The sequence below is a fragment of the Myiozetetes cayanensis genome, unplaced genomic scaffold (genome assembly GCF_022539395.1).
Source record: "Myiozetetes cayanensis isolate MyiCay16 unplaced genomic scaffold, myiCay2020 scf21, whole genome shotgun sequence".
Lineage (NCBI taxonomy): Eukaryota > Metazoa > Chordata > Aves > Passeriformes > Tyrannidae > Myiozetetes > Myiozetetes cayanensis.
Genome location: NW_026087423.1, coordinates 7,753,451 through 7,767,491, shown reverse-complemented (window position 1 = coordinate 7,767,491; position 14,041 = coordinate 7,753,451). Strand labels below are relative to the sequence as shown.

The 14,041-nt window shown below is 52.3% G+C and overlaps 2 protein-coding genes across 5 annotated transcripts in view; one reads left to right on the top strand and one right to left on the bottom strand.

Moving 5' to 3' along the window:
• The first annotated feature begins 35 nt into the window (after positions 1-35).
• TRAFD1 (TRAF-type zinc finger domain containing 1) lies at positions 36-8,454 on the top strand. The gene is given in 12 exon segments (XM_050317981.1): positions 36-331; positions 1,709-1,844; positions 1,919-1,972; positions 3,225-3,497; positions 4,114-4,366; positions 4,928-5,001; positions 5,165-5,380; positions 6,216-6,315; positions 6,588-6,703; positions 6,706-6,893; positions 7,281-7,350; positions 7,662-8,454. Coding segments are annotated over 12 exon segments (1,572 nt in total). The 5' UTR covers positions 36-281; the 3' UTR covers positions 7,704-8,454.
• A 424-nt stretch (positions 8,455-8,878) lies between these two features.
• HECTD4 (HECT domain E3 ubiquitin protein ligase 4) overlaps positions 8,879-14,041 on the bottom strand; it is a 68,372-nt gene continuing 63,209 nt past the window's right edge. For all 4 annotated transcript variants that reach the window (XM_050317977.1, XM_050317979.1, XM_050317978.1 and 1 more), the window contains exons 72-76: positions 13,734-13,955; positions 13,402-13,568; positions 12,781-12,976; positions 12,207-12,429; positions 8,879-11,635 (exon numbers count right to left, since the gene is read on the bottom strand). In XM_050317977.1, the coding sequence (XP_050173934.1) occupies positions 11,499-11,635; positions 12,207-12,429; positions 12,781-12,976; positions 13,402-13,568; positions 13,734-13,955 (945 nt within the window). In that variant the 3' untranslated portion in view covers positions 8,879-11,498. The remainder of the gene's footprint in view (positions 11,636-12,206; positions 12,430-12,780; positions 12,977-13,401; positions 13,569-13,733; positions 13,956-14,041) is intronic.

Here is a 14,041-nt window from a genome sequence, read left to right as displayed (position 1 = left end):
ACGGCGAGCGGTGGCTGAGGGCGGGTCAAGGAGAGGGGGGGGCGCCGGCACTGAGGAGGTGGGTGTGTCGATCAGCCCGCGGTCGACACTTCCCCCCACCGAGCCCCGGAGAGTCCGGAGCGACCTCTGCAACCACCCCGGGCCGGCCTTGGGGGCACCCGCCGGGCCGCGCTGCCGCCTCACTCGCTCCCTTCCTCCTTCCCTGCTTTATCTCGTTGCTCCCCGCCGGGGAAGGAGCAGCAGCAGCCGCAGCAGCAGCCCCTCGGGGCACCGGCCCAGCCATGGCCATCGCCGCCGTGCCCGGGGCCGAGTCCCGGCTCTGCGGGAATTGGTAAGGCCGGGCCGGGGTCGGTGAGGGCCGGGCCGGGGCCGCGTTAAACCGGGGTAGAACTCCTTGGAATGCCTGGAAACACCGGCCATCCAGCGGAATAACCACTGCTTTTACAGACGAACGCTTGGGCGTCGGTTTTACCCTCTCGGCTATTAACGCCCTGTAATTTTCTCCACTTTTACTCAAGTTTTTGACCTAACAGGCTGCTAGAGAGAAACCGAAGCGTTCAGGTAGAAATACAGGCTGGGTTTTCAGTGAGATCCGCGCGATTCCAGGTTTTCCTGCAGTAGCTCTCTGCCTCAGGAGCTCAGGAGAAATATAAAAATAGAAGCCCTGAGCATATGTTGTTGTGGAAGTTTTTCTCTCCGACAGCAGCTCCCAGTGGTGATAATTCAGTGGCTGATGACGACCTCGCTGTCACAAGTTGGGTCCTGACTACAAGCAGTTAAAGAAATCAACTTTTTTAGCGTGGTTTTTTTTTTTCCCCCCCAAAGAGACATCAGAACCCAAAGGGTTTCTTGCAACATCAGCGGGGTTTGTTTGGTCTGTGCAGCTCAGACACCGCTGTGGGGCTTTGATGCTTTGCCAGGGTTTGGGGAAAAAAAAAACTTGAACTGGAGCTGGAGTTGGAGCATGAGGTTATACAGTTAATTTGGGTGTTTCCAGGGCTGATTTCCTGGAGGGGGGATGATACATCCATCTAGAAGTGGTGCTTCCTGCTTGAGGCAGGAGTGAGGGCTGAGCTCCTGGTGCCTCGGTTCTTTTTGGTCCTTTTGTGTTTGGTCCTTTCGTGTCCTCAAGGGAGGAAAATGGGTGCCTTAGAAATAAGAGCTGGGGAATTTGGGGTACAGAATAGTGTTGGTACTGCTGGGGCTCTGAGCAGCCTGGGCCGTGGAAGGTGTCCCTACCCATGGCAGGGGTGGAACAGAGTGAGCTTTAAGGTCCTTTCCAACCCAAACCATTCCATGATTCCATCATTCCCTGAACAGATCTGGCCCAATGGGATCTGTCAGTTATTTTTTTCCAAGCAAAGCACTGTTTGACCTCTCATAGCCAAGTAGAAGCTTTTATCTGCTCGGGTTAGTTTATTAACTTGCACCCAGTGATAACTTGTTTGTGCTGCATGATTGGCCTTTCACATAAGGAAATAAATGCACCTGGATTTTATCTTAATGCAGGGTGAGTTTTGGGTGCTAAATACATTAATATCCACCTGTGCAGGAGCCTTGAGGCCTGGCTGGGCCTTTCTCTGGAATTACTCACTTTAAAACATGAATTCATCAAAATCTTCCTTAGCGTTATTCTTTTGTTACGCACAGCCTTTTGAATTTGCTGTCAGTGTGTTTCTGCCCAGTAACCTCAGTGATTTTCTCCCAGCAAAAAGGACATTCCTGCAGTTAATTTCCTCATCCATGAAATCCACTGTCGCAGGAATATTGAAATATGTCCCTACTGCAGCGACTCCATCCCAAAGTCTGAGATGAAGAACCACATTGAGTCTGAACACGTGCAGGTGAGAAACACGTTTACCCCTCTGAAACTGCTGATTTCTGTGGCAATTAATCCAACCAAGGCCGTTTGCTGCAGGTGACCTGCAAGTGTAGGATGAAGATTGAAAACAGTCTCCTTAAGGATCATGAGGTTGGTGGATTTTCTGTTCTTAAACCCCTGGGAGAGACTCTGTGGTGTTTCCAAGCACTGATTCCAGAGCCTTTCTGTCAGCCAGAATTCCAGCCTGTGGTTTGTGCATCCTTTTACTGAGTGATGCTTCCTAAATTCACACCCCCTGGGAGAAGGGGGTTGGAAACTGCCTTGAAGTGCTGGAGCCACACAGGCTCTTCATAGCAAGCCATCTGTGATATTGGTAATTTTTTGTCCTTATTAGTGATTGAGGTGAAAAATAAGCATTTCAAAATATGATTTATCTGGCTTTTTGTCCTTTCCTTTACCATTTTATGTTTCTGCCTCTGCTGCAGTGATTGAGTTTTAATAACTCATTGTTATATGTGAGTTTTAATAACTTGTGTCCAAACAGACTTTAAAAATAGCCTGTAAAATAAACTAAAATAGGACACAGTGGGATTTTCTGAGTTCTGAATCCACTTGGCTGCTGTCACAGGCAATCTTGTTATAAATGTCACTCCCTTCCCGGGGGCTCATTTAAAGGCAGCTCTGGAAGTGCCACCTCAGCCTGTTTATTGCTGAGGGGAAAAAGGATTTTCCTTGGAAATCTGTCCAGTTCTAAACCCTGGAAATAGCTTATCCTGCCCCTTTGTGTGTGCTGCTTTTGGCTCTGTTTGCAAAGCAAATAACGCTGTTTTATTATTGCAGCATCTGCAGTTACGCATTTTATCTGGTTTTAACCCCTCCTGAAGGGGTTAAAACTGAAGGTTTATCTGTTTTTAACTCCTTCAGAAGGGGTTAAACATGTATTTTATCTATTTTTAACCCCTTCTGAAGGGCAACTTACCTGTTGTTGAGTGTGGGGTAAAGAATGTTTACCAGCAGTTCTTGTTGAGTAGTAAACGAGGTGTAAGTTTGTTCCCTACAGAACACACACCACGGTGGCTTTTAGCTGTACTCAGTGGAATGTCCTTGGATTTCAGGTCTGTGTCTAAAAGCCAGCTTCAAAAACCTCCACATGAACCTGCTGTCCAGGTCAAAAACAATCTCAAACAGTGCTCTGAGTACCTGCAGAGCTTTCAGTTTGTGGTACACAGGTCGTACAACACGTTGTTCCTAACGTTTCTCAGGTCGTGTCTTATCCCAGGCTCTTTTTTAGTGAGTCTTTGGATGAGGAAACCACAGCCTGCTGAGCCCCTGAGCTCACTGAGAGCCTCCCTCCTCCTTGGCCTCCCGTGGGCAGAGCCCCCCGTGTGTGTGTGTGTTGCAGGAGTCGTCGTGTCCCCTGCGCCCTGCGCTGTGCCAGTTCTGTGACATCCCCCTGGCCTTCAACAAGCTCCGCGAGCACGAGAGCTACTGCGGGGCCAGGACCGAGCCCTGCCGGGACTGCGGCCGGAACGTCCTGCTCAGGGACCTCAGGGAGCACCCCCGGCTGTGCGGGAGACAGGAGGAATCCCGAGGGAGCAGAGCAGCTCCAGGAGTTGGGAGAGAGAGGAATCCCGAGGGAGCGGCGCAGCTCCGGGAGCTGGGAGCGAGGAGGGAGGTGCGAGGAGCCCGCTGAGCCCAGGTACCTGTGCTGGGAGCCCCCAGGGGGGGAGGAGCGGATTTAGAGCGGCTGTGAGGGGGAAAACAGGAGCAGTCAAAGAAATCGAAACTCTGGAATCCTGATTTCCTCGCAGTGCAGCTTCCCTGCCAGAAAATGAAACTGAAACCCGTGGAAATTTTGAAACTAGGACATGTCGTGGTTTCTTCGGTGTGATTCCCACTGTTGTCAAATACAGCGTCATTAAGAATGATTTGTTTTCTTATCAATGCACTGAAAAAACACAAAGCTGGAGTGTTGCAGCCTTGTAAAAGGATGAGGTTACAGGGTATTAATAATTTGCTCAGTGTAGTCACTAAAGCTCCCAAAAAGCCTCAGTTCAAGCTTTTGGAGTAAGAAGGAAGTTACAACTTCCCTATTTTTCTCCTTTTTTTTTGCTTGGTACAAACCATCCCAGGATGATTGTCCTTATTCATCCTCCTGAATTTGGGACAGCAGTCCTTGGCTTTGAAAGGCTGAACTGCAGGAGTTGTCCTGGGAGGGAACTGCTGGGGGCAGGTTTAATGTCCTCTCAAACTTACAGTGTTTATCTTTTGAAGAGGATGAGCTGGAGCAGCAGGAGAGAAGTGAAATCCCTCATTCCTCACTTCCAGAGGAGTGGAATGCTGAGTTAGACTACGCCTTGGCCCTCAGCCTGCAAAATGAGAATAATCCTCACCCTGACACCGCAGCTGGAATTCCCAGGGAATTCTGGGAATATGACTATGCCAAAGAGGCCGGGTCAGCTGCCCACCTCAGTGAGGCACAGCAGTCAAACACCTTCTCCTGCGACTCTCCGGGGTCTTTTAGCACCTCAGACCACAGAAAAAGTAAGTGTAAATACTGGGGGGGGAGGGTGTTTCCTTAAATTTGAGGGAAGGGAGAAGAAAAGATTGGATTGGGAATGTTGAAGATTATCTAGGTATTTTAAAATGCCAAAATCAGTCTGTTAGACTCCTCCTGATGCAAAGCAAGGGAAGAAGGAATACAAGCTGGGGGGGGTCTCTGACCTTGGGGTGTGGTGGGAGCCCCACAACAGCCATGGATGGAGGGGTGGTCTCATGGGAATGAGACGTGATGGGAAGGAGGATCGAGGGGAGGCCTGGAGAGCAGCTTACTTTGGAAGGAGAAATGGCACTGGAGGGTTTATTGAGGGCAGTAAGAGGTGTTTTTCCCAGACCATTCACTCCATCTTTAACCCCCAAACACTGCTCTCCTCTGGGTGATGTGAAGCTCAGCGAGTGGGTTGGGAGGAGCTGTTCCCTCAGCGTTTGCTCTGGGTGCTGTCCCAGCACAGACCAGAGCCTGGTGCTCAGGGATTTTGAAGATCAGTCACTCCAGCTGCTCCAGACTCTCCACAATAGAGGATATTTCCTTCCCTTCCCTTGCAGACATGGAGACCATCATGTTGCCCTGTGAGTTCTGTGAGGAGCTCTGCCCCGCCGAGGAGCTGATCCTTCACCAGGTTTGGGGCTTCCTTGTGTCTTGGGGTTTGCAGTAAAGACTCTTCTGTTACTGTGACTGGAAGGGGTGTGGTTGACACTGAGAGAACTCTGGCACTTGGGTGGTTTTTAGAGTCCCCCTGGCTCAGCAGGGAAGGTGATTTCTCTGTGTCTCTTGTGTACCAGACGGGGTGTAACCCAGCAAGTGCCTTTGCCTCGTTCAGTAAGAGAAGCTCTTCTCCAAATCCATGGGACTATGATGGTCTGTGTGCTGTTGGCTCCAACAGCTGGAGCACTCTCCCTTCATCCCAGCCCCAAGCTGTGCAGGCACAAGGAAACATCATGATTCCATGTGAATTTTGTGGCATCCAACTGGAAGAGGAGATTCTCTTCCACCATCAGGTACTGAACAGGACGTGATCTGCTGTGGATGTGCTGAGCCCTGAGGTCTCTTGGGGTACATTTTAGGAATTCAGGTAACTGTCCCTGGGTCAGAGCTTCCTAAACAAAGCTCTGGGTCCAGCTGGAGGGTTGTGCAAGGCTGAGGCTCTGCCTGAAAAGGACCAGGATTATTTTAAAGCTCTTGTAACAGAAACGAAACAAAAGGGCTGAAATTGCACAATGGAGGAATTTGACTCATACAGAAAATGATGTGGAAAACTGGATGTGAGTCAGCTGAGGAGGGGAGAGGAGCACGAGGGCAGAGCTGTGTGGGTGGGAGAGGAAGCAGAGAACAGACCTGGGAGTGGTGTGCAAAGGGAAGAGCCCTCTGGAATCTGCTGCTGTTACAGACAAGACTGGAAAATGCTGAGCTCACTCATTTTCTGGTCCATGGCTCTTTCACATTCTTGGTCCCAACAAACCGGTGCAGGTGGAGTTTGGGGGATTGTCCTGGGCCTGTCCTGGCCTGTCCTGGGGAACGGCAAAATCAGGGTTGTTGGAAATGAGATCTGATACAATCTCACAGGTTATCCCAGAATGGTTTGGGTTGGAAGGGACCTTAAAGCCCCTCCAGTTGCAGCCCCTGCCATGGGCAGGGACACCTCCCACTCACCCAGGTTGCTCCAAGGCCCGTCCAACCCAGCAGGGGGTGGAACCGGATCAGCTTTAAGGTCCCTTCTGGGATTCCAGGACAACAATTCCCTGCTAACCTTCACCTTCCCGGGGGTGCTGCTGCTCAGTGTTCCCCAGGAATGGTTGGGGGGTGTGGTGTGAGCAGTGTCTGTGTGTTCTGCAGCACCACTGTGACCTGCGCCCGGCCAGCCCTGCGGCCGCTGCTCCAGCCCTGGAGAGACGGGAATCGCCGGAGCCGGCGCGGCGACGGAGCAGGCGCCAAGGTGGGCACAGCACAGCCTGGCTCTGCCCTGGGGGGGTAACACATCACCCCTGCTCTGTGCTGCTGCTGTTCCCCTGTTCTGTCTCTAAACTGAAAATCCTTCAGTCCTCTGTCCCCCAGTCTGGGAGGATTAAATCACTGACCTGTGTGTCCTCAGCGATCCCTGTTACAGAGCCTTGGGCTGCTGGGATGGAAGTGGGTCTGGCTGTGTTCTCTCCAGTGGCTGGTGCTGCAGGTGCTGTCCCCGTTAAGCTCTGTGTCCTGTCCTTGCAGGAGATGTTTCTCCTCGGCACACAGAAGGCTTTGGGCAGGCAGGGCTGGGCTGCCCTGCCCGAGGGACCAAGCTGAGGAGTGACGTGGCCAACGCCAGGAACACACCATTGTCCCGTTCCCCGGGGCTGCTGATGCTCCCAACGCGCAGGGGAAGCCCAGGAAGGGGAATGGCAGCCAGGGGAGACCAAAGGACAGAGGGACAGGTGAAGCTGCAGGGGGGACACCGCCACGAGCCAGACCTGCTCAGCACTTCCGTGGAGAAACCTTCACCTCCAGCTTCTCCAGAGCTTCTCCAGCCCAGCCAAGGTACCACCTTTGCCTCCTGCTCTGTTCCACTTCCTTGGGGTGCAGATCTGGATTCCCTCGAATTTGCCTGTAGCTGAAAGGCTTTTCACCAGCTTCCAGATGGACTCAGTTGAACTTGGCTGGTGCTTACCTGAGATTCAAACAACAAATTTAGCTTCTTACCTCAAAACAGAATGGACAAAGTGGCCCCTGGGATGAAATGCAGGATGACACCTGGTCACCTGTCCCTGGCAGCGCTCTGGGCTCTGTTACAGAAATACCTTGGCTCAGGGTTCAGGGGAGACACAAGAGCTTCTCCCTGACCCCTTGCCCATGTCCCTGCTGTGATGCCCTCCTGTCCCAGGTGTGTTTGCCCCCTCTGAAGGTGTCCCTGTTGATCCCCCACAGCCCCAGCACCGGAGGAAGGAGCCTCGGGCTGCAGGACGGGCGCGTCGGCCTCAGGCGCGGGAGCTCCAAGGTGAGGCTGCAGGGGCAGCCCTGGCAGTGGGATGGGCTGGACACCTGGGCAGGAGGGTCCCAGCCCTGCAGGGCTCAGGGTGGGAGTTCCAGGGGTCCCAGTGCTGCTCTGGGGCTCCCACCGGGCTCCCCCTGGGAGGGAGACGGGCAGGGAGGAGAGGACAGTCCCAGGGTGTTACCCCTTGTGATGGCTTTGCCAGGATAAGGAGCTTATTTTACAGTTCTCCTGCTTCAGGGAGCTTTTTATCAATTGCTTCTTACCAAGTAATATTTGAAAAGAGTATTTTTCCTTTCTTTTCCCCTTCCCTTAAGGCCAAAGCCCAGAGCCCAGGGGCCAGATCCCCCGAGGAATGAGCCACCACTGCTGGAAGACACTGAGATCTCGGCCCTGTTCCTGTGCTCTGCCCTGCTCTGGTCAGAGCACAAGTAAATTCCCACCTTGGATTTAAATTTTTAGGCAGTGACCATTTTCTAAATATCTATTTTTGATCTGTGAGAGCAAACGTCAGGTTTTTATGTCTCCGATTGCCCCCCAGCACCCCCCAAGGCAGCAAAACCTCAGCCCCACCCGGGTTCTGTGTCCGTGTGGGCTCCTTGTGCAGGCCCCGGCTGAGCTCCCAGGGTGTGTCCTGCCTTGTCCTGCTCAGGCACAGCAGGTGCCACCCACCAGGGAGCAGCTGGATGGACCCGCCCCACACACAGAGTGGTCAAGAGCTTCTCTTTGTTGCATTATCCCTGTTTTGTAGATTCCTTGGAATAAAGTTTATCTAATGCTGTCCCAAAATGTTGTGCAGTAAAAATCTGTTCTCTGAGGGTGTTCCCCTGGCACTGGGCAGGGGGCTGGGAATCCCCATTCCCCCATTACCTGCCCTGGGTCCCTGTTCCTTCGCTGGTGGCAGCCCTGGGGCTTTGGGAAGTGGTACTGGAAGAGCTGGAGCAGCTCTCTGAGAAGCCTAATTAAGGGGGTGCAGCAGATGGCATTAGCAGGGCTAATTAACCACTCACCCTTTGGGCAGGGTCTCATCTCCGTCCCACCGGTGCAGCCCGAGGTTCATGAGGGCTGGAGGGATCTTCCTCCTAAAATAAAGACATTTTACAGATGCTCCCACCAAATGTGTTTATTTATATGAGAAGAATAAAGGTATTCAAGAACAGGTGGCAACCAAACCTGTGTTCTCCCCGTTCCTGGGGAGGGAAAGGGAGCTGCTTCCTGGGATTTGGGATGGAGAATGGGATGCCCTGGGGTCAGAAACCATTAGTATGACAAGTAACTAATTACTGAGCCTGTGTTATTCCTCAGGATGAATATCCCAGAGTCTGCAGGAAGAGCAAGCTCAGCAGTGGCTGTGCTCAGTTTGGTACAAAATATTTACATTTTGTTCCGAGTAAATAAACGTGACCCATAAAAGAGGGACTTAAAGAGAGAACCTGCAGCTTCCTTCCTCACCCTCCTAATCCGGTGCCTCAGGCAGCTCCAGCAGCGGATTTCAATCCTGGCAGCCCCAAAGAAGGACACAAGAAGTGCAGAGGGATGTTAAGAATCTCCTTTATGCAGGTGTACACTCGATGGCCAAGAGCACTTACAGGTTAATGCCGTGTACGGAACCGAGATGGACACACACCAAGCTAGAACTAATACCCAGCTCCAGAGTTTTTTCCATGGTTTAGTATAATTTTACATTCTGAATGAATATATATTAAAAAAAATAATAATCATCATCATCACAAACCAATCTTTGCTTTGACAAACAAGCCTAGTACAGACAATGTCAAGTTCATTTAAAGCACGAGGAATTAAGGATGATTAGAAAAGCTTTAATCAAAAGGCCATTGGAGCTGCAGCCGAGGGGCTGCAGCACTTCCTTCCCAAGGAGCGTGAAATTCAAAATAAAACAAACAAACAAACAAAAAAAAGCCAAGAAAACCCCCCACAGCTCCTTCTCCTGTGGGGCTGATCCTGTTCTCGAGAACAAACCGAAGTCGATGGAGGTTGGTTATTGGTGTGACACTTGTCCTGTAGAAGAAGCTCCGTTTACACCCCCGGGTGCAAACGGCATCGACGCAAAGTTCATTATTTGTAATCATAAATAATTAACTGTAATAAATACGGATCAAGTAACTTTCCAGCACGTCTCGGGGCCGGGGTGCAGATGTGCTCCACTCGGATGTGCTCTCCAAGGAGCACACAGACAGTAGCAGCAGTTTCTTACTCACAGCTGGAACCAGCGCCTTGGGAAACACTGGAATTCTGAGCTCCGGAGCCTTCCGTGGCTGCTCTGCCCGCCCGGGGCCTTTCAGGCTTCACGTGGGGGGCTGGAGCCCAAAACCACCCAGAAAGTGCCCAACCTGCAGCCACAGCTCTGCCATGAAATTCCACTGGTGTTCCCCACGTTCCCTCGTGACACCTTACGGGAACAAACCGGCTCCAAGCCGCTCCTTCGGCTTCGTTTTCCCTCGGTCTCTGTAAACTCCAGGTGCTGGCGCTTCCTCCGAGTGGTTTCTGAGCTACATAAACGCTTCTACCAGGGAATGGACGAGATTGGAGAGTAAATATTCTTCCTACGTGGATCTGTTCCCTGGAAAGGGGGATATGCAATGGGAGGGTAACAGCTTCCTAACCACGGGTTGGGAGACTCCGGATGCCAACGACTACCTACGACTGGCACGCACATTCCCACTCGCTCACGGAACAACAACATCCACACGTGTTCGGGCTCTTCCCTCACTCGCAGCATCTCCCACGTCCCACACACTCACCGTTCCCAATATTCACAATAATGTACAATAAATACAGTGGAATTCCCAGGAGCACGGAGAGGCCAAGCCCTGTTCTGGAGACACGGAACTCTGACCTGGAGGTGCAGTCACACCCCACCCTCACCTTCCCGGGGCCGAGGGACAGCCCAGCACAGCCCAGCACGGGCACTCGGCTCGGGGCAGCACCGACCCCCGGCATGGGCGGATCCGGGGTGGGCTCTTCCTTGGAATTCGGGTTCTGAGTGATCAGCGAAGCAACACTGTCCATGAAACCCCTGGATGGGGGTGGCCACTGACACCAGTGAGGGACAAGACCCCTCGAGGGGCTGCTCTGACCACCCAAAGCACGTCCCACGGCACACCACGTGAGACGTGGAGTGGCTCTCTCTCCACAGCCGGTTCCCGTCTTTCCAGATAAAACAGAAGCTTCATCCTCCCTCCTCGTCCTCCTGCCGGGTGTCACATTTTTAGGATAATTTGCTCTTTAGATCAAAGATTTTTGAGTACAAAAATGAGTTTGATCACATCCTGGTTGTTCTGAAAGCTCGTTGGGAACTGGGATCAAGTCCCAGACTCTGGGGTTGGACTGTGGTGTCTTACACCCTTCGAGAGAAGCCAGTTTGTTCTGCTGGGATTTTAAGTACAAGACATTATTTTGTTGCTAAGCAAAGCAGACATTCAAGAACATCTAGGGCAGGAACCCGATGGAATTACTGCCCTTTCACTGTTCTGTTCTAAATCTTCCCAGAAGTGTTGAGCTGAACCCTCAAATTAAGTGGCAGCCCCCGCTGTGTGCTTGCTCAGAGTTTAAAAAGATTTAAAAGGAAGTGGTGGAAAGGTGGGCATGAGGTTTGGCAGTGAAGTTCCTGCTCCAAACCTCGAGCAAGTGCCACAAATCCTGCCCGTGACACAACAGTGCCCGTGCTCTGCCTCTGCCAGTGCGGCCATTCCCTCCCCACACCCAAAGTGTGCATTTTTGTACTCAAAAATGTCTCAGGGGAGAGCGATCCGTGACCTTCCCGAGCTCGGAACGCGCTCCCTGCTGCTGCATTCGCAGGGGAAGCTCGTTCTGGATTACAAAATTAGAAATGTACATGTTGAAAGGTTTGTCGGTTTCTTTTTTCCCAATTAAATTATACACAAACCGGTCTTTACTAAACTATCCTACAAATATTCCACAAACAAGGCAGCAAAAGAACCAGTCCACCACAAAGTCTACAAATACAAAATGGAAGTCTTCTGGGAATTACTGTAACGGGAACGAAGGTTCAGAAAATAAATTAACCTCCAGCTCGTCAGGCGGAGCGGCGGGAGGTGCCGGATGGAACTGGAGGGTTTGCACCGTCGGCAGAGTCACGACAGAGTCACCTCTGGGTACCCCCTTGGTCCCCCTCAGCCGCTCAGAGGGTCCTCCCGGTAGTGGATGGCGTAGCGGAGCTTCTCCAGCATGATGTCCAGGGAGGAATACTGCGGGAGCTTGATCATGAACATGCACGTCTCCACACGGATGTACCGCGAGTCCGGGGAACCTGCCGGGAGAGGCAGCGGGAAGGGGGGTTGGAGACACCCAGTGCTTTTCTCCTCATTGTCCCAAAGCTGTTCCTCCCCCACACCCTTTACTGAGGGTATCAAAATCAAATCCCTGCCTCTGGGGGTCTTTTGAATCTTAAATATCCTGTGCTTCTCCAACAGGCCTCAGGCCGATATTTTTCCGATAGCCCAGTCAATTTTAAAAGCATAAGAGACAAATAAACAAAGTCTCTCAGTGTCTCTCCACAGACAGAATTTTAAGTATCATGGAATCTCAGAATCATTTGGGTTGGAAAGGACCTTAAAACTCACCCAGTTTCACCTCCCTGCCACGGGCAGGGAGCCTTCCACTAGAAGGTCAGGTTTATGTTACATCTTAATTTTTACATGGTTTAAAACCAAATTCTCTTCTTATTTACACTAACAACTACCTGCCTCTCTCCTGTCACTGTTTGTGCACTAAATACAAGTTTAAATTACATAAAGGGGGATTGAAAGCTGGAACTGTGCCATGAGAGGAACCAGCTCCCTTTGCCTTTGGAGGGGGACCCCCCCGGGACAGCCCCGTACCTGCAGCGCCGTCGGGGGGGGCGATTTTCATGGGATATGGGGGCACGTGGGCCGTGTCGGGGCCCCCGTCCTTGCAGGGGCAGGTGAAGGGGATCCTCTCCTGGTTACAGGCAAACTTGATGAACTTGCAGAGCTCCTCCTGCGTGAACATCTCCAGGGCGCTCCAGAAGAACTCGATGTGCTGATCGGTCTCCATCAGTCCCACCTGGTACATGGTGTGTGCCTGAGGGAACACAAAGCACGTGTCCACCCTTGCCCTCCTCTCTGCCTTCAGGAATCTTCCCCACTACACTTCAGATAAATACAAATCAGTAAAATGGAGACTGGATTTAAAATTTGATGTTGAAAAGCAAATTCCTTATTCCTCTCTGGAACAAGCCCCACTCCTATCATTTCCTGAAGCCAGTGAGATCTTAGAAAACTTCCTTGCGAGTAAAAAGAGGCGTCCAAGTACAGGCCAGAGTTCCCCAAGGATGTCCTGGCTGCATCCCAAGCAGAAGATTCCCCCCAACACCTTCCCACTGGAGGATCCTCCTCTCCATGTCACAGGGGGGAGTTTGGCCGTTCTTCATACCTTGAGAAATTCCAGGTTGATGTAGGGGAGGCCACATGTCCTGAGCTCCATCTCCAGGGGGGTGAGCGTGGTGAGGAGCTGCAGGGGGATGATGGAGCCCAGCCCTGCCCTCACTGCAGTCATGCACTCCGGGGTCTGCAGCTCCCGCATCCGCAGGCTCCGGATCGCGGCCGCGTACACGTCCTTGTTCTCCCACCTGCGAGGGCAGAGCTGGGATGAGGCAGGAACACCCCCAGACCATCATGTACAGAAGCTATTTATGAGGGATTCCACTTCTGAATAAACCAGAGTGAGCAATAAGCTCTTTGCATTCTGATGTTTCCCAATTTAGCTCCACTCTCCTCAGCTTCCTCCTTCCCTCTCCCCTGTGCCCATTTCTTCTCAAGCCTCACAACTGTGGCTGCTCCCTGCAGGCCACCCACAGCTGACTCCAGCCCTGCTCCTCAGCTCTCTGGTCCTCACAGAACCAAACAGCACCAATAATTCCCAATCCCTGCCAACTTCTCACAAAGCAAAGCTTTCCCAGAGCCCTCAGCTTCTTCCAAGAGCACCTCTGGAGAGCCTGGTGCTTTGAAAGTCATCGCAGGGGTGGTTCTTCCTGGCCAGAAGGCTGTTCCTTACCCCACAGGGATGTGCCTCCCCCTGGGACACAGCTCCACCTCCTCCCCTGTCATGGTCAGGTAGGTGAATTTGCAGCAGGGTTTGTTGGGACAGTCGGGGCTCTCCGTGGCCAAGTGTTGAGAGGCGATTTCCGCACACAGAGCTTCCAGTTCCGTCTCATCGTTGATCTGGCAGGAAACAACCACAACACAACACTCGCTGACCCTGCTCCCACAAAAACCACCTGCCAGGATGGAGCCAACACCGAGGGCAGGCAGCAGTTCCCTGCTGCTGGAGCCACGTGCCAGCGGGAACTCCGAGGAAAAGGAGGGAAAGGGGAAAAAGGGACTCACATTTTCAAACTTTTTGACGTAGTTGTAGGTGAGGATGTCGGCTTCCTGGAGATCCACGTCAGGATCCAGGGGCTCTCCCACCAGGGTCTTCCAGAAGGAGGGCAGGAGGTCCAGGGGCAGAGGAACATCTGCTCGGATGGCAATTCCCAGGAGCTGCCCAAAGAAATGGAACAGCTGCTCCTCGGCGTAGGTGATGGGGCTGGGAGTCAGGATGTACTTCCCCTTCGGAAAAAAACAGGGCACACAGAGCAGGATTTAACAACTCACAGCCCTGAGGGGCCATGTGGGAACAGGCTGGTGGAAACCCT